The 19,105-nt window shown below is 46.2% G+C and overlaps 1 protein-coding gene across 1 annotated transcript in view; it reads right to left on the bottom strand.

Moving 5' to 3' along the window:
* The window catches only part of rims2b (regulating synaptic membrane exocytosis 2b), a 207,412-nt gene that overhangs the window by 147,145 nt on the left and 41,162 nt on the right, over positions 1–19,105 (bottom strand). The window contains exon 4 of the mRNA XM_052092883.1: positions 9,084–9,259. Coding sequence (XP_051948843.1) covers positions 9,084–9,259 — 176 coding nt within the window. The remainder of the gene's footprint in view (positions 1–9,083; positions 9,260–19,105) is intronic.

Below are 19,105 nucleotides of genomic sequence, written 5' to 3'. Positions count from 1 at the left end.
CAACGCCGCTGTGTTTGCTCTTTTAGAGAAATTTGCTCTTTTACAGGAAATTACTCTTTTAATACACAGTGTGTGTGTGTGTGTGTGTCTGCGCTGTCGAAGCACTCAGGGGCAACAAGTGTTTTTAGAAGCTCTGTCAAGTTAAAAATAACTTTTTCAACAGATATAAGCGCATCTCGAGACGTGTTGTGGGGCGTTTTGCTTTTTTAGCGCGAGAACATGTCTGTCTGAACGGTTACTGGAAGAAATATTTTAGCCAATATTTACATGAACGCTACTCTACTCGAGAAAATAAATACATTCTTATCTCGAAGTCACTAGAATTGAATGTTTTGGTGTTGTTTTTTACTAAGTAAAATTGGCACCGAATCTCGCTTTTTCTTCAGCGGCTCGTGCAGGACAGGCACTGGTTAAACACAACTTCACATTTTCAAAAAGGCATGTTGAGACACCTGTGCACTGTTCCATTCTTTGCGCTGCGTCTAGATTGTTTGTAGCGCAGTTGTCACAAAGATTCAATAAACTGAACAAGTTCAGGCTGCATAGACGGGACTGTTGCATTGTTTCATATTATTCCAGATTGTTCTGCACCAGGTGAAGTTTCAGCAAATAATGCTCTAGAGGACTGAGGGGCTGCTGTGCCTTGTTAAAACTGGATGTTTACTGTTTCGGTACTGTTAAGAATGTTGCCTATATGCTTGCATAAAATACAGCTACACTAGGAGAAGATACAAGGAGAAGAAATGAGTCCTCGCCGCTGCCATACGCCAAAGGAGCAGCCACAGCTGTCTTTCTGGGAATAGAGTGGTTGCTGCCGGCCACCGAGGAACGGCTGAGAATTAGCTATTTTTAAGTACCATGGAGAAGTTCAACCATGTGAAACATCTTGACAATGCCGACATTCTGAAGAGCACTAATGAGGGAAAGAGAAACAACTGCTCAGCTCCAGCATCAGTTATTAGACTTTACACGTCTACACATCAACACCCTTACTAACCTTTCTCCCAGTTAACTGTTATTTTTCTTTACAACTGTGGAAGTTGTAGACAAGAAAACCACAGATAGGGCGGATAGTTGGAAACAAGTCATGGGTATGTAAGTGCTGTGAATTGGACTAAACTGAAAAATAAATCAAATGATGATCACTTGTATGTGACTTTATTATTTATATTATTTATCTGTATAATTTTTTTCAACATCTGAAGTACCTTATTTTGTTGTGGTTGTCCCAATGTGGATATAGAGAGCTGAATAAAAACATCAAATTACATTTTGGTTGCATATGAGGCCAAAATATGCAACCAATCAATAACATTTTTTTTATTGATTCTTATAAAAGAGGCACATGATATCGGAATATCGATCGCAGGCTCTGAATCGAATCATATCACAGCAGACTTTGCAAATATCAGATTGCAGGCCAAGAGAATCGATTCAGGATCATATCCTGATAAAATGTCTGATTTACATACCTGTCCACCAGAGGGCGGAGGAGCGGTTGAGGACAGGGCGACGGTGTGTCCAGGAACCAGTGAGCAAGTTTTTCTCTCTCATTTTTCTCTCTCTCTGTCACTCCACCTCCCTCTTTCCCTCTCCCCTTTCCCTCCCCTCATCTCTCCCAGGGCTCCACAAAGTCAGGGAAGACCTGCCGGAAGTCACGCCCCCTCCAGGAACAAAGGGGAGGGGAGTGCATCATACCTGAGTAGGGAGGTGTGTGATGAGGAGGAGGGCAGGTCCGGGCCGTGAGGACACATGGCCGGCCCTGAATCGGACTAATCAGCCGAGAGGGTGATAAAGATGAGCCGGAGGTGCCAGTTCGAGAGAGAGAGATGCATGTGGCCACATTATGTGTGTGTGTGTCTTTAAGTTTTATGTTGTTTTAAGTTAAGCTCTTTTATATCATTAACATTTATGTTGATTGTTCAGCCGGTTACCGCCTCCTCCTTGCCCATCCCTTACCCCGTTACAATATTGTTTTTATTTATAATAAATAACTTTAAATAAAAGTCAATAGTTTTACATTGTTTATGTCAATGTACAGCAGAATTCGATTCTAATTTTCGTTTAATATCTATGAAGAATATAAATCTGGAAAAATAGTTCTAGACGCAATACCACTAAAAAAATGGTCACTGTAGCCTCTTTTGTGGTTGTTTATGGTGCTGTTTTGGGCAGAATTTGAGTAGTTCCCAACTGTGTACTTCTCAAGGTTAATACACAGTCTGAGTAGTACACAGTAGGGGTTAGTACACAGTCTGAGTAGTACACAGTAGGGGTTAGTGCACAGTCTGAGTAGTACACAGTAGGGGTTAGTACACAGTCTGAGTAGTACACAGTAGGGGTTAGTACACAGTCTGAGTAGTACACAGTAGGGATTTGTACACAGTCTGAGTAGTACACAGTAGGACTTAGTACACAGTCTGAGTAGTACACAGTAGGGGTTAGTACACAGTCTGAGTAGTACACAGTAGGGGTTAGTACACAGTCTGAGTAGTACACAGTAGCGCTTAGTACACAGTCTGAGTAGTACACAGTAGGGGTTAGTACACAGTCTGAGTAGTACACAGTAGGGGTTTGTACACAGTCTGAGTAGTACACAATTGGGCTTAGTACACAGTCTGAGTAGTACACAGTAGGGGTTAGTACACAGTCTGAGTAGTACACAGTAGGGGTTAGTACACAGTCTGAGTAGTACACAGTAGGGGTTTGTACACAGTCTGAGTAGTACACAGTAGGGGTTAGTACATAGTCTGAGTAGTACGCAGTAGGGGTTAGTACACAGTCTGAGTAGTACACAGTATGGGTTAGTACACAGTCTGAGTAGTATACAGTAGGGGTTTGTACACAGTCTGAGTAGTACACAGTAGGGGTTAGTACACAGTCTGAGTAGTACACTGTAGGGTTAGTACACAGTCTGAGTAGTACACAGTAGGGGTAGTACACAGTCTGAGTAGTACACAGTAGGGTTAGTACACAGTCTGAGTAGTACACAGTAGGGGTTAGTACACAGTCTGAGTAGTACACAGTAGGGGTTAGTACACAGTCTGAGTAGTACACAGTAGGGTTAGAACACAGTCTGAGTAGTACACAGTAGGGTTAGTACACAGTCTGAGTAGTACACAGTAGGGGTAGTACACAGTCTGAGTAGTACACAGTAACACCTACTGTGTACTACTCAGACTGTGTGTTAACCCCTACTGTGTACTTCTCAAGGTTAATACACAGTCTGAGTAGTACACAGTAGGGGTTAGTGCACAGTAGGGGTTAGTACACAGTCTGAGTAGTACACAGTAGGGGTTAGTACACAGTCTGAGTAGTACACAGTAGGGGTTTGTACACAGTCTGAGTAGTACACAGTAGGACTTAGTACACAGTCTGAGTAGTACACAGTAGGGGTTAGTACACAGTCTGAGTAGTACACAGTAGGGGTAGTACACAGTCTGAGTAGTACACAGTAGGGCTTAGTACACAGTCTGAGTAGTACACAGTAGGGGTTAGTACACAGTCTGAGTAGTACACAGTAGGGTTAGTACACAGTCTGAGTAGTACACAGTAGGGGTTAGTACACAGTCTGAGTAGTACACAGTAGGGGTTAGTACACAGTCTGAGTAGTACACAGTAGGGGTAGTACACAGTCTGAGTAGTACACAGTAGGGGTTAACACACAGTCTGAGTAGTACACAGTAGGGGTTAACACACAGTCTGAGTAGTACACAGTAGGTGTTGTCAGTTAGTTTTGATACTAGTTGCCAGTAAATAGCAGCAGTAAAGTGTTGGTCAGATTGTGAAGTCCAAATTCTGAGCTTTAAAACAACTTTTTTGTTTTTCATTAATTAGCTAGCAGCTCTAGTTTAAAATATATAGGTATCGGAATGAGCCATAATGAGCTGTGAATTATCTCTTATAGGTATCAGCCCAGAAATCCTATTGGAGCATCCCTATTTTCATTTCCTCTTTAAAATTAGGGAAACACTGTCCAGCCAAGTAACTGAATACTGGGTGGTTTCTCGATTTTCTGGTACATGGTGACACTCAACACTCACTTTGAACTCTGCAAACTTGCGGGAAATTGTCCATTGTTGCCAAAGATTTGCTGCAGGTTCATCACTACTGGTGAAGAGCTGAAAATTTCTGGCAAACAAGCTAATTTGCATGTGAAAATAATCAGTGGCACATTTGCAGCAAATATGGCATGAAAGGAATTAGGTGGCGTATTAAAAGAGCATGTTCTTGCGTTCAAAAATAGCTAGACGGAGAGCGACTGAATGGAACACAGGGCTCTCAAGACATGTTTTTAAAAGATAAACTACTTTTAACTTCACACGCTGTCTTTGCTCATGGTGTTTCAGCAAGATGTGATTCAACTCCCAAGATGTCCATCTGATGCATTTACATATACCAACAATTTAAAAATAGTGCAGACAGAACTTGCTCCATTGCCACTCATCCCAACATAGTGCAAGTACTCAGTTGATTTATCTGTTCAGTACCCGAGCAGTCAAATGACCAAAACACACATCTTTAATCATTAGCAACATGTGTCTGACAATGATATAGCCTGTGCAGTCAGTGCACTTCACTCACTAGTATCTGGACCACTTAAAGACCCTTAACGATCTGCTGTAGAGAGTCTGACAGGGTCGCCAGTCCACTTTACGAGACAGACCAAAGACTTTTTTATGATTTCCAAAGGAAAATTTGGAACAGAGTGTGTTTCTAGAAAGACAACCGCATACACACACACACACACACAAATATACACAAACAGACACACTCGCAACCGCACATGCTAAGAGCTAATGTATTGGTGGCTGTAGTTTAGTAGTGAAAGAGCTAATCATGTGAAATAAAGACTGCTGGTTCAAACTCCAGAAATGGCATATGCATTTACTAATGTCTTCATATCATGTCCAACAGTATCTAAATAAACACAGTGCAGTCAGAGATGCATTTATGAATGCTGCTAAAATTTCACATGGTTCATTAATATTCTTGATGCAACATAACTCTTGCTAGCCCCAGTTAGTTGCACACTTTCTACACTGTGCACAATTGAATAGGACTGGAAAGAAACGAAAGGGACTCCAACACATACACAAATACACACAACGTACTCGCAGTGAAATCACAGTATAGGAGTCCAACCAAGGCTGTTTGTGAGTGCACGTGCTCAACGGAGAAGCAGGATACTCGAAAAGGTAGACGTACCTACGTCACCTAGCAGAAAGCATTGTATTTAGAGAATGTCTTTTGCAATGCCAGTAGAAAAATATCATAAGTACCAGAATTGAGTTCAACAAAATTAATGTTTCTGAATGTCCAAGGCAAAGTGATGGTTACAAGCCAATAAGGCTTTAAAAATTTAAATATTTGTAGAATTTAAGATAAAAATGTGCATTTGAATTTTGGATGTTTGCAAAGCAGCTCTGACGATGACTTACAGGCCGTTCAGAACGATTGCATTCTTGGGCTAAAACAGACGCAATGAATAAAACAGAACGCGGGTGTCTCGACACTCATTTTAAAGGTTGAATGTTCTTTATATTGGCACAGCTTCTAGTAAAATGCAGTGCTCCTGCACAGAAAGGAACTATAAAAAAAAACAGCGAGATGCAATGCGATGTGTTCAGAGTGAATGGCCCCTTGGGTGGAGATCTTCAGGCTGTTGTGTCTTGCTCTCTTATGAGCATCTCACTGCATAAGCAGTAGGTACGTACATAAAACAGTTTTTAATGAAAAACACTGTGGTACCACCGGGATTATGAAACTTGAGTCTGTGAAAGTACTATGGCACCGGTATAGGCTACTGTGCAACACAAATTTTTACATGCCATTTTACACATTTCTTTTCGCGTTTTTCATTTTTACTTAAGATATGACAATATGAACTGGCTAAATATTTTATCTTAAATCTTTAATGCACTTTTTTGAACAGTCAGATATGTTATTTGCAGTAAACAATAGCTTTAACCAACCCGATCTCCTGAGAAGTCATCCGAGTTTGCACGAGTTGGCTGAATCACATGAATTCTTACAAATCCTAGAATTGCAAATACCCGGATGTTTACTGCGGAATTAAGCAAAAATTCTGCTTGTCAGTTGATGTGTAAATGCCTAACCTTACACAAACCCCATATCTAAACCTAACCACAGAGGAGAGTCTGTAAGGATTTGAATCATAAAGAGTACGTTTTGTATAACTGAAGAAAATAATGTCACGTTTTAGGAGACAATAGAGAGTCACCTGATTGGCTGTTGCAAAAGTAATCCGAATTTGTACGACTCAGCTTGTACAATTTCATACGGTTAAGTAGGATTCTGTATGATCTGTATAATTTCACCTTGAGGTGGTGTTTGCTATAATACGGTGCTGCTTGGTTTATATTGATTCTTTGTGCTCTCTTGTAGGAGACAAAGTCGAATTAAATGTCAAGAGATGTTTCCCCTACCTGAAATAGGTATTGTCTTTAAAATTCTAATTAAATTAGAATTTTGTACGCATTCAAGTGAAACATTCTAATTTAGTATCTCAGCCCTGTTGACTGCCTAGATAATCCTGTTAGGCTACGTATTAACATAGTTGCACAGCTTTTCCGTACACTGCCGTATTGCCTGTACATTTCCTAATAATTACTCAGGTTGGGTGTGTGATCAAAACAAATATTACAATGTTGTACTGTACAACTGAGGTCTGTAGGTAATACCACTGGGATCTATGGCAGCTTTATTTGGCCAAGAACCACCCAGTTCGAGAGGAAAAGCCTTCTAAGTGATCAATCACAGATAGTTTAGTCATCATGTGCCATTTAGGGGCATGGTTACCAGAGATATATCGTTCCAAAATATAAGACCATCATGGAAAATATATAATTGCACAGAAAACACACTGGAAAATAGCAGAAAATGTGTAGAGAGTCTAAGTTGAACACCTGTGAGTATTTCACAGACACAACTAAGTAAACAAAGCAGAATATGCAGCTCTGCTCAAGGATATTTGCATTGCTTTCTGCTACGTGCCTCAAACGAAAATCTGAATATCTTTAAATGATTTGATGTCACTAACCTGTCAAACTTGGATGAAAACATTGATTATTTTCGCCCTAAAAAGTGCTCATTGTATTAATGCAGACCTTGTGAACACGATTCTGTTTCCAGGCGGACTGATGAAAAGTCCTGTGTGCATCTAATCGAGGAAGTTCCATCAAACCAGCCAATCAGATCTGTGCTGAGTAGTTTGAAAAAGTGTTTTCCAATTTTGTGTGCTATGTAAATCAGACGCTAAGTGCACGGACTGTGTCCAGTCTGGGCATCTGGTACCCCATTAATGCCCAAATGACTCCAAATTGGTCTCATTTGTTTGCACATCGTTTGTGCACATCTGGATGTTAATGTGGTGCTAAGGCCCATGCTTAAAAATGTAATGTTCAATTTCTCACAAAAAAAACATTCAATGAACCATAATGCTAGTGGTACTGTATAGTATAGTGATTCAGATTATATGTGCATGTTCTGTTAAAAAGGTTTATATTATCTATTTGTAATTATGTTTAATACAAATAGTGCAAGTACTTTTCTGCTTTGAGGAATTTCATTATTTGACAGTTATCTGGGCTTCCAGAGCCCTTCAAGTGCCAAAGGTTCCCAGTAACTACACACACACATGACATAGCGAACATAAATAACTTATCTATAATGATTCTAAGGTCATTTTAATCTATTCTTCAATGACGGCTCGTGGACACGTGCGCAACTGCACCACTGCTGAAAAATCCTAGGGAAAACAGTGTGAACCTGCAGATTGACTCTTTCTCTCACAGACACGCTGGGACAATCGCAGTCATGATCCAATAATGATACCACGATACAACCATGATATATTGAATAAGAAAATTTGCATTAAGAAATTAATTTGAAAGGAGCCTGCCAATACCCAGATACATTTGCAACTTCCCATTAGTTGACTATGATAAGACTTAATTCATTTAAACAATAGTCCGAGTGTAACTAACTTCCCTAAAAATAACAAAGAGGCACATAACAGCAATGAGGACTGTCTTGCTCAATAGGACAGTAATAAATCAGTAATAAAATCACTTGATGTATACAAGTAAACTCATCTCTACAACATACAGTGTTAAATGAAAAAAAAATCCAGACTCTTAGATTCATAACAAAAATCATTTTCCAGTGAGATAAAACGCTCTAGAGAGCCAGATTTTATGAATATGATTGTGATGACATTTTTGTAAAATGATAGTACGAGGCTCATTACATGTATTAGGGCATATCGGTGGTGAAATGTCCACTGTGCATAAAGCCAATAAAAGCGAATTAAACGTTCTTCCGAACAGATGAGGTATTTAATGCTTTATCGGGTTTTAAATCAACAAAACCTACCTCCTTACCCTAAACCTAACTGATAGTGTCATAAAAAGCAAATGTGACAGGAAAAAACTCATACCTCGTTATATATATATATATATATATATATATATATATATATATATATATATATATCTACGTTTAGCAGGGAAATAAATTAGTGGATCGGTTTAGTCGGACTGTCTATCTTGCCTGTGCGCATTTAGAGAGAATTTCTGTACACTTTTTAAAATAATAATAAAAAACAAACAACCACACAATTCACTCAATGGTGCTGCAGCATCGCATTATTAGATTGAAAAAGCCTACTCGTTGTATTGGCAGCCATACATATCATCACTTATTTAGTTGGGCATTTGCTAAATCCTAAGAAACATATATGCATATCTGCGTATGCCCTAGACTACACTACTGTGTGAAAGTGAATAAAAGTCACTGTTGTTGAAGGAAACTGCTGCGCTACATACAACGACAACATATCATTTTATAGGTGTAATAACATGATTCTATGAGACCAGTTTGGCTCTTAAATCTTACAAATATTTCTGACGTCAAGAGTTCCACACTTACTTTGTATTAATTAAACATATCAAGAGGTCATTCAAAAAGGAGGGAGCTTATTCACAATAAACACATCAGGTAACATTTTAGAATCTATCTGGCCAGACAAGATACTTCAGTATAAATTGGCTGATTCGAACCTGTCTGCGGGGTTCCCTGAACCGTTTCTGAGAGGGTCCTGACTTGCTCCGGCTGGGCCTCCCCTCCTTTTGGCTTGGGACCCTGATCTGGACCCCTCAGAACTGCTGTAGAACCACTCTCCTGACTTAGTGAGGATTTCTTGTTGTTTTCGGCACAGGTTGCAAACCCACATTACCTGTATGGGAGAGGACAGATAAAGATTAAGGACATTTAATGGAATACAATATTAGAAGCACAAAAAAGTATCAGTAAGCACAGTACAATGTTATTTGTCTAACCCTGTGGATGTCTAGTGTGGATGTGGGTTTTCAGAGGATATGTTCTAAATATAAAAAAATGTTTTATCATACAGATTCTAGAAATATAACAAATGCCAGTCAGAGGACTTTGGATACCGTGTAAACCAAGATGTCAGGTTGTAGCTGGTTAGTTTCGGCAAGTATCGAAATTATCGACATGCTGCTTCCAAATGTTCATGCACCCAGAAATTGACCCATTCTTCTGAATAACTGACAAGCGCCATCTCCCATTAGACTTTCCCTGTGGCGCTACTGATAGCATGTTGTGCGTGAAGCCTCAGAAACAAGGGTTCGGGTCACGTGGAAACCAGGAAGTAATTGCATTCACTTAAACAATGATTAGCTTAATTCGGAAGTTGCTTTTTCGCAATAAAATTACATTTTTAATCCACTTATGCTCAGGTTAAGGGTTGCGGTTTGGGTGTATGGTTAATAAAATATATCTTCCTGTTGACTGTATTACATAATTTACAACTAAATATACAATTAGCTGTTTCACCTCAACAAAACTTCCAACTTCAGCTACTGGGGGCAGTTCAAATTTCGTAAAGCATAGACTGACAGAAGATGCCATAACGTATTGTCATTATGAGGGAAAATAGCATATTCATATTAACGACTGTGTATTCTGACTAATTAAAATGTTTTGCAAGCAACATATTAATAATGAGTATTTCATTATATCATAGAAGATGTTTTACCAGTGACGTATTTCTTTAGTTATTCATTTATTTGTTTGTTTGTTCCCCTTCTGTCGCTCTCTCCACGTTGTGTCGGAGAAGCGACACTAGGGGTCTCTCTTGAGCGCCGATATTCACCTCTGACCTATTGAAAAGGGCCAATGAGAGTTGGCAGTCAGTATTTGCATACCCCGCCCCCGCATACGGGTATTTAAGCGGGGCAAATACAGAAGTTTAGTCAGAAAATTTCTTTGGAGCCGATGGTCTGTTTGCAGTCTGCTGCGAGAATACACACCCTGAACGTTCCTGTATCTCTGACGATCTGCTTGCTGTTGGATCTGACGGCGCACAACAGTGGCTTTCTCTGTACTTTGCACGGTGTGCATTGTTGCCCCTGAGCGCTTCAACAGCGCAGACACACACACACACACACTGTGTATTAAAAGAGCAAATTTCCTGTAAAAGAGCAAATTTCTCTAAAAGAGCAAACACAGCGGCGTTGAACGTCCTTTTAAGGACGCGTCTTTTTCAAGATGCCTTTCCGCCCCTGTGTCGTTCCTGGATGCGGTAGAAGCCTCTCCGCTTCAGACGGCCACAGGCGCTGTCTCGTGTGTTTAGGCCGCGATCAAACCGAGGCGGCGTTTGTGGATGGTTCATGTTCTCACTGCGAGAACATGACCATAACCACGTTGCAGTCATGGCTTGCCTTCAACAGAAGGCAAGCCACCCCAGCTGCACCCCGCATTGCTCCTTCTTCCCACGGGATTGAGGATGATGCGGTTGGCGCTGGGGGCGATTTGGGGGCGGCAGCGGGTGCAGTTTCGCCGGGTAGCCCCCCGCGAACCTCCCATTCCCCGACACGCTCGCTGGTCCCCGTCCATGCTCGCGGCGATAGCGGCTCGCCTCACGGCCCGGCCGTCTATCCTCCCGAGTCCGAAGCGGATGAGTTCGCCGCTGCATCGGAGAGTGCGGTGTCTGATGCCGAGGACTCCCCTGGACTGCCGCCTTCGGGCCAGCAGGCCCAGGCTAAGGCCGACGCTCAGATGTCCGACATGCTTTCCCGGGCCACCGTGAGCGTGGGGTTGGATTGGAACCCTCCATCCTCCCCACAGCCTTCACGGTTGGATGATTGGTTCCTGGGGGCAGCGCGCCGTTCGCGGCCTCGCATCCCCCCGGTCCCATTTTTCCCGGAGGTGCATGATGAGTTGACGTCTACCGGGAGAGCCCCGCTCTCCGCTCGTCTAGGTGCCAACCGCTCCACTCTCTCCACCCTCGATGGCGGAGAGCGCCACGGATACGGCGCGATTCCCCAGGTCGATAGGGCAGTTGCGCACCATCTATGCCCCGGTAGCCCTACCTCCTGGCGCGGTCACCCCGTACTCCCATCCAAGCCCTGTAGGACAACATCCTCGCTTAACGCGAAGGCCTACAGTGCGGCTGGATGCGCTGCCTCCCTGCATGCGATGGCCCTCCTGCAAGTCCACCAGGCCAAAGCTCTCAAAAACATGCACGGGGGTGGACCTGATCCTGATGTGCTGCAGGAACTGCGCTCAGCGACCGACCTCGCCCTGAGAGCGACGAAGGCCACAGCGCAGGCACTCGGACAGACGATGGCCACCCTAGTGGTCCAGCAAGCCATCTTTGGCTCAATCTGGTCGAGATGCGTGAGGCTGACAAGAATCGCTTCCTGGACGCACCTGTCTCCCAGATTGGCCTTTTCGGTGACACCGTCGAGGACTTCGCCCAACAGTTCTCCGCGGTGAAGAAGCAGACGGAGGCTATCTCCCACATCATGCCCCACCGCAGACCTGCCGCTACGTGCCCTGCCCCGTCTGCCCGCCAAGGGCGTCCCCCTGCGAAGAAACCAGCTCCTGCTCTGCCTCAACCCGGGCCCAGCTCTCAGCCCCAGCGTCGAGCACTCCGCAGGCGGCGCACGCCCCCTGTCTCACGAACCCCCTCTAGGACCCGGAAGGCTCCCAAGCGTTCCTGAGACAGCCGACCCAGAGCCGAAGACGTTAGCTCCGGAGGTTCTAAGACCACTCCGTACCCTGGTGGAGGGCCGGGAGGAGAATCCTTTGTTTTTTCATTTGCCACACCCCCTGACGGGGGCTGTGGTACCCACATTCTCAATAAAAGAGCTATTTCCTTTGCCTCTGGGTCACCTGGCCCGCAAATGCCGTTTTCACGGCAATCTGCTTTCAGATCACGACAGTCCCGGTACACCGGACGCGGCGATCCCGCCTTCCGCTTGCCCTCGACTGCCCCCCGGCTGGCCAGTTCAGACGAGTCCAGAGGACGCCAGCATCAGACCTCCTCCTCAGTCACGAACCTGCCCCCTGCCGGGTGCGCGGAGCAAGGTAAGTGCTTTGAGTCTATTCTCAGCACCTCAGCCTCAGGCCGCAACGAAGCCGCCCGACGCTGCATTACCTGTTCCGCCCTGCTGCGAGGCCCCGCCGGGTACGTCCAAAATACTCGTCCCTTTGGTGCCCCTAGCGCAGAGCTGGGAAGCGTGGCTTTCGCTTCCCAACGCATCACGCTGGCTGCACCGGACCATTCGACTCGGTTACGCAATTCAGTTTGCCCGGCTCCCGCCCCCCTTCAGGGGCATCTGCTTTTCCGCAGTACACAGCGAGCATGCCAGTTCCCTGCGCACGGAAATCGCGACCCTCTTAGCCAAGGGCGCGGGAGAGCCTGTCCCTCCAACCGAAATGAGGAAGGGTTTCTACAGCCCTTACTTCATTGTACCCAAGAAAGGCGGCGGCTTACGACCAATCCTGGACCTGCGAGTTTTCAATCGGGCCTTGTTAAAACTCCCATTCAAAATGCTCACGCAGAGAAATATTCTGGCTGGCGTTCAGCATCTAGATTGGTTCGCAGCGGTAGACCTGAAGGACGCGTACTTCCACGTCTCAATTCTGCCACGACACCGACCCTTCTTACTGTTCGCGTTCAACGGCCAGGCGTTTCAGTACAAAGTCCTCCCCTTCGGCCTGTCTCTGTCCCCTCGCGTCTTCACGAAGGTCGCAGAGGCGGCCCTTGCCCCGCTACGAGTAGCCGGCATCCGCATACTCAACTACCTCGACGACTGGCTCATCCTAGCACACTCTCGAGAGTTACTATGCACACACAGAGACCAGGTGCTCCGGCACCTCAGCCGCTTGGGGCTTCAGGTCAACTGGGAAAAGAGCAAGCTCACTCCGGTTCAGAGCATCTCTTTTCTCGGGCTGGAGTTAGACTCAGTCTCAATGACAGCACGTCTCACGAGCGAGCGTGCTCAGTCGGTGCTGGACTGCCTCGCTTCATTCAAGCCAGGCACAGTGGTCCCTCTAAAACTTTTCCAGAGGATCCTGGGCCATATGGCATCCTCCGCGGCGGTCGCGCCACTGGGGTTGATGCATATGAGACCACTCCAGCACTGGCTCCAGACTCGAGTCCCGAGACAAGCATGGCACCACGGCACGCATCGGGTAAGAATCACCCCCGCCTGCCTCAAAACACTCCGACCCTGGACAGACCTCTGCTTTTTACGGGCAGGAGTGCCCCTGCAGCAGGTGTCCCGACGCGTTCTGGTCACAACCGATGCCTCCCGGTCCGGGTGGGGTGCCGTGTGCAGCGGGCACGCAGCAGCGGGCCATTGGAAAGGGGCCCCGCTGCGTTGGCACATCAACTGCCTGGAGTTGCTGACCGTCCTTCTTGCTCTCAGGAAGTTCCTCCCGTTAGTTCGGGACAAACATGTCCTCGTGAGATCGGACAGCACCGTGGTGGTGGCGTACATAAATCGCCAAGGTGGCGTACGCTCCCACCAAATGTCACGACTCGCCCGCAGTCTCCTCCTATGGAGCCAGCAGCGACTCAGGTCGTTGCGTGCCACTCACATCCCCGGCAAGCTCATCGTCGTAGCGGATGCGCTATCACGACATCGCCTGCCCGGCGGGGAGTGGAGGCTTCACCCCCAGTCGGTCCAGCTGATTTGGGAACGGTTTGGCAAGGCACAGGTAGACCTGTTTGCCGCCCAGGAAACCTCCCACTGCCTGCTCCGGTACACCCTAACAGAGGCTCCCCTCGGGACAGATGCGCTGGCACACAGCTGGCCCTCGGGGCTGCGCAAGTACGCATTTCCCCCAGTGAGTCTTCTTGCACCGGTGCTGTGCAAGGTCAGGGAGGACGAGGAGCAAGTCATGTTGGTGGCCCCCTACTGGCCCACTCGGACTTGGTTCTCGGAACTCAGGCTCCTCGCGACAGCTCCTCCCTGGCGAATTCCTCTGAGAAAGGACCTCCTCTCTCAGGGACAGGGCACGCTCTGGCACTCGTGCCCAGACCTCTGGAACCTCCATGTCTGGTCCCTGGATGGGACGCGTAAGAGCTAGCCGGCTTACCGGTGACCATTGTGAATACAATTAACCAAGCCAGAGCCCCCTCTACCAGGCACCTTTACGCCCTAAAGTGGCGCTTGTTCGCAGATTGGTGCTCTTCCCGAGCTGAAGACCCGCAGAGATGCGCGATTAGGTCAGTGCTTCTGTTCCTACAGGAGAGGCTGGACAGGAGGCTGTCCCCGTCCACCCTCAAGGTGTATGTTGCCGCTATTGCCGCCCACCACGATCCTGTAGATGGCAAATCTCTGGGTAAGCACGACCTGATCCTCAGGTTCCTGAGAGGCGCCCGGAGGTTGAATCCCTCCCGGCCAGGCCTAGTTCCCTCCTGGGATCTCTCGGTAGTCTTGGCAGGACTCCAGAGACCTCCCTTCGAGCCGCTTGAATCAGTTGGACACAGGGCCCTCTCCCTTAAGACGGCCCTGCTGATCGCGCTCGCCTCTATCAAGTGGGTCGGGGACCTGCAAGCGTTCTCTGTCAGCGACACTTGCCTGGAGTTCGGTCCGGCAGATACGTCTGTGATCCTAAGACCGCGACCGGGCTATGTGCCCAAGGTTCCTACCACACCGTTCCGAGATCAGGTAGTGAACCTGCAAGCGCTGCCCCGGGAGGAGGCAGACCCAGCCCTTTCGTTGCTATGTCCAGTGCGCGCCCTGCGCATTTACCTGGACCGCACACAGAGCACCAGGCGCTCTGAGCAGCTCTTTGTCTGCTTTGGGGGACGGCAGAAAGGGAATGCCATCTCCAAACAGAGGCTCGCCCACTGGGTTGTCGACGCCATCACACTGGCTTATCACACCCAGGCCGTGCCCCTACCCTTGCGGGTCCGAGCTCACTCAACAATGGGTGTAGCGTCCTCGTGGGCACTGGCCAGGGGCACCTCCCTAGCAGACATCTGCAGAGCCGCGGGTTGGGCAACACCCAACACCTTCGCGAGGTTTTACAACCTCCGCGTTGAGTCGGTTGCGTCTCGTGTTTTGTCAGGTCCGAGCCCGTAGAACTCTGTAACACGTAGACCGACCGGCTGGGTGGATCGCTTGCGCCCAGCTCCCTTTTCCTGACGTCAAGGTAAAGTAGTGCGCCTTCTTCCCAGGGCGCCCCACTCCGAGTCGGGCCCCTGGTCGATTCCTCCACAGCCCTCCGGGTCCGCGGTTCAGCGGAGGAACTCACCGACCCAAGCCACTGCGGTTACCCTAATGGCTACCCTGTACTGGTCTAGGTGCTCCACAGGTAAGGCCTCCTGCTCGGACTCCCCTGCGTGTAACTCCACGGTTCTGTCCCCTTACGAGCGGACCCCCGTGTCTCCCTTAGGCAGTTACAGCTGCCTCGGTCGCCGTGCTGTAGCAACTCCCCCCTTTCGAGGCTGGATCTACCACCGCACCATACTTTCCACACGAGCTCTAAGACGGCCGTGTGATGTGTCTACCACTTTTCCTCCCCAAGAAAAAGGGCAGGTGTGGTCTCCGCAGGGTCTGGGATAAGACCCCCTTCCCTATATGCGTGTAAGGGCCCCGGCCGTGATTGCTCTATGCGAGAAACATAGAGAGAAAAGAGGCCCAGCCAGGCTGGCCCGTTCCCATGTTGGCAAACATCGCCTTGTTCCCCTCCCAGGGTAACCAAAAGGATTCCGATGTTTTTATGGGGCACTGGGGAAGGGTACGTGCAGCCAGGTACGGATGATGCGTGGCACTGGAATGAATCCCTGCCCGCCTCTGTATCGGCGGTTCACGTACACGGTTCAGCACATGGCAAGATTGGAATGGGTCCCCTAGTGTCGCTTCTCCGACACAACGTGGAGAGAGCGACAGAAGGGGAACGTTTGGTTACGTATGTAACCTCCGTTCCCCGAGGGAGGGAACGACACGTTGTGTCTTTCCTCCGCCATGTTGCTGAACCGAGCCACTGTTGTGGCCGGACCATTTCTGGCTCCTCAGAAAAATCCTGACTAAACTTCCGTATTTGCCCTGCTTAAATACCCGTATGCGGGGGCGGGGTATGCAAATACTGACTGCCAACTCTCATTGGCCCTTTTCAATAGGTCAGAGGTGAATATCGGCGCTCAAGAGAGACCCCTAGTGTCGCTTCTCCGACACAACGTGTCGTTCCCTCCCTCGGGGAACGGAGGTTACATACGTAACCAAACGTTTTCTGTTTCCACCCATGAGAAAATGGCAGCATGCATGTTTACATACTTCCGGGTCTGCATGCATCAGCCGAGCAACTACCATTGATATGAATGGAAATGTTAGCAGATAGCTCTCTCAAGGTATTTTAGACCTCCTTGATGTAAACCCCAACATCTGACAATCAATGTGAGTAGTCATGGAAACAACACTGAACTACAGTATCATAGCATGTACTACTGCTATTACAAATTAAACTTAAAAAATAGAAACAAATTGAATATAGATTCAATTTAATGTAATAAGATAATCAATAGTGAATATCAACACAGGACAGATAATTGCTTGACAAGCCATTTCATGGGGTCTTTAAGCCACTCACTCATACACTCATACACACTGAAACCAAATTCATGCACACACATATTTAAACCACACATTCATACTCACTCATCTCATTTAAATGAGCAAATCAATGAGTACCATTAGAGCTGGTGACTAGAGTAGAGCGCTTACCTGCCTTTGCTGAGTCACCAAGAGAGAGAGAGAGAGACAGTGTAAAAGAGACAGAGAAAAAGAAAGAGGGAAAGGCATAAAATGAGTTAAAAATAGAACAAAGAGGCCCATTAGTGACAGTCCAGTAAAAGGGAAATATTGCCTGAACTGCTTTCACATGTACTGTGGGCATTTAAATGCAAATTTTGCTAAAAAAGAAATGCTTTTTTGCTAACACAAATGTCTGCCTTTAGAAAAACACAAAGAAGCCAGTGACTGACACAATATTTCAGTCTTTTATTTAACCTGGTCTCCAAAACATACACTTCTGAATTATCCCCAAAATGACAAATCAACAAGAGCCCCCAATATGCAGCCCAAATCAAGTGTTAAAATATAACATTATATTTGCCATTGTCTCTAGTTTCATCTCTCTGAATGTGATCATATGACACACATCACACATGACTACATCAACACTGACTACACTTTAGTGTATGATCTAGATTATGACAAAACTATAGATTATTCAGAATAGTTTTATGGTTTGGAAAATGCTTTTCTACAGAAAGAAAGCTGGTCTGAAGTATTTACATGTCAAGGCAGGAGAGGAAAACCTTGGAATTATAAATATATATATATAGAGAGAGAGAGGGAGAGAGAGAGAGAGAGAGAGAGAGAGAGAGAGAGAGAGTTGGAGTCAGAAGTTTACATACACTTAGGTTGAATTCAATAAAACTAACTATTTAACCACTCCACAGATTTTCATATTAGCAAACTGTAGTTTTTGAAAGGACATTTTCCAACAATTGTTTACAGAGAGATAGTTTTACTTTTAATTGACTATATCACAATTCTAGTGGGTCATAAGTTTACATACACTAAGTTACCTGTGCCTTTAAGCAGCTTGGAAAATTCCAGATAACGATGTCAAGCCTTTGGACAATTAGCCAATTAGCTTCTGATTGGAGGTGTCCTGATTTGGAGGTGTTCCTGTGGATGTATTTTAAGGCCAACCTTCAAACTCCGTGCCTCTTTGATTGACATCATGGGAAAATCAAAAGAAATCAGGCAAGACCTCATAAAAACATTGTGGACCTCCACAAGTCTGGTTCATCCTTGGGAGCAATTTCTAAACACCTGAAGGTACCACGTTCATCTGTACAAAAAATAGTACGCAAGTATAAACACCATGGGACCACACAGCCATCATACTGCTCAGGAACGAGACGCATTCTGTCCTAGAGATGAACGTATTTTGGAGAGAAAAGTGCAAATCAATCCCAGAACAACAGCAAAGGACCTTTCGAAGATACTGAAGGAAACATGTAGACAAGTATCTATATCCACAGTAAAAGTAGTCCTATATAGACATAACCTGAAAGGCTGCTCAGCAAGAAAGCCACTGCTCCAAAACCACCACTAAAAGCCAGACTACAGTTTACAAGTGCACATATCACACTGGGGAAAGACAGGACCCAAATGCAGAGGTAAAACGCACAAGTCTTTAATGAAACAGTCTACACAAATGCACTACAGCGCTAGCTCGGTCGAGCTCAATATGGTCACTGGGGCGAGGCTAATGTGTTCATCGGTGTATGTCCTGTGGAGGTCCGGAACAATCCACTGAAGAGTGGTGTAGTGTGAAGCAGAGCCAAGAGAATCCAAAGAATCCTCCTTGAGCGCGATCGCCAGGCAACGGCGGTCTAATGGGCAAATACCACTGGAGACAAAGGAACCAACAGAAAGGAACTTCACTCTAAACAGGAGAACAAAATTAAGGTGTAGCAAACAATAAACCAGCAAACATACAGGGAACAAACAAGGGATAAAGTAGGGCATGCAATCAGAGGAAGACAGGTGGAGTGTGTGAGATAACCATTATCGTAATCAACGCCTCCCCGGGAGCGATTAGCATTAGCACAAAATAGATGGCATCATGAGGAAGGAAAATGATGTGGATATATTGAAGCAACATCTCAAGACATCAGACAGGAAGTTAAAGCTCATTGCAAATGGGTCTTCCAAATGGAAAATGACACCAAGCATACCTC

The sequence above is a fragment of the Xyrauchen texanus genome, chromosome 26 (assembly GCF_025860055.1).
Source record: "Xyrauchen texanus isolate HMW12.3.18 chromosome 26, RBS_HiC_50CHRs, whole genome shotgun sequence".
Taxonomy (NCBI): domain Eukaryota; kingdom Metazoa; phylum Chordata; class Actinopteri; order Cypriniformes; family Catostomidae; genus Xyrauchen; species Xyrauchen texanus.
The sequence above is the reverse complement of the archived record's forward strand: the minus strand, read 5'-3'. Positions and strand labels throughout refer to the sequence as shown.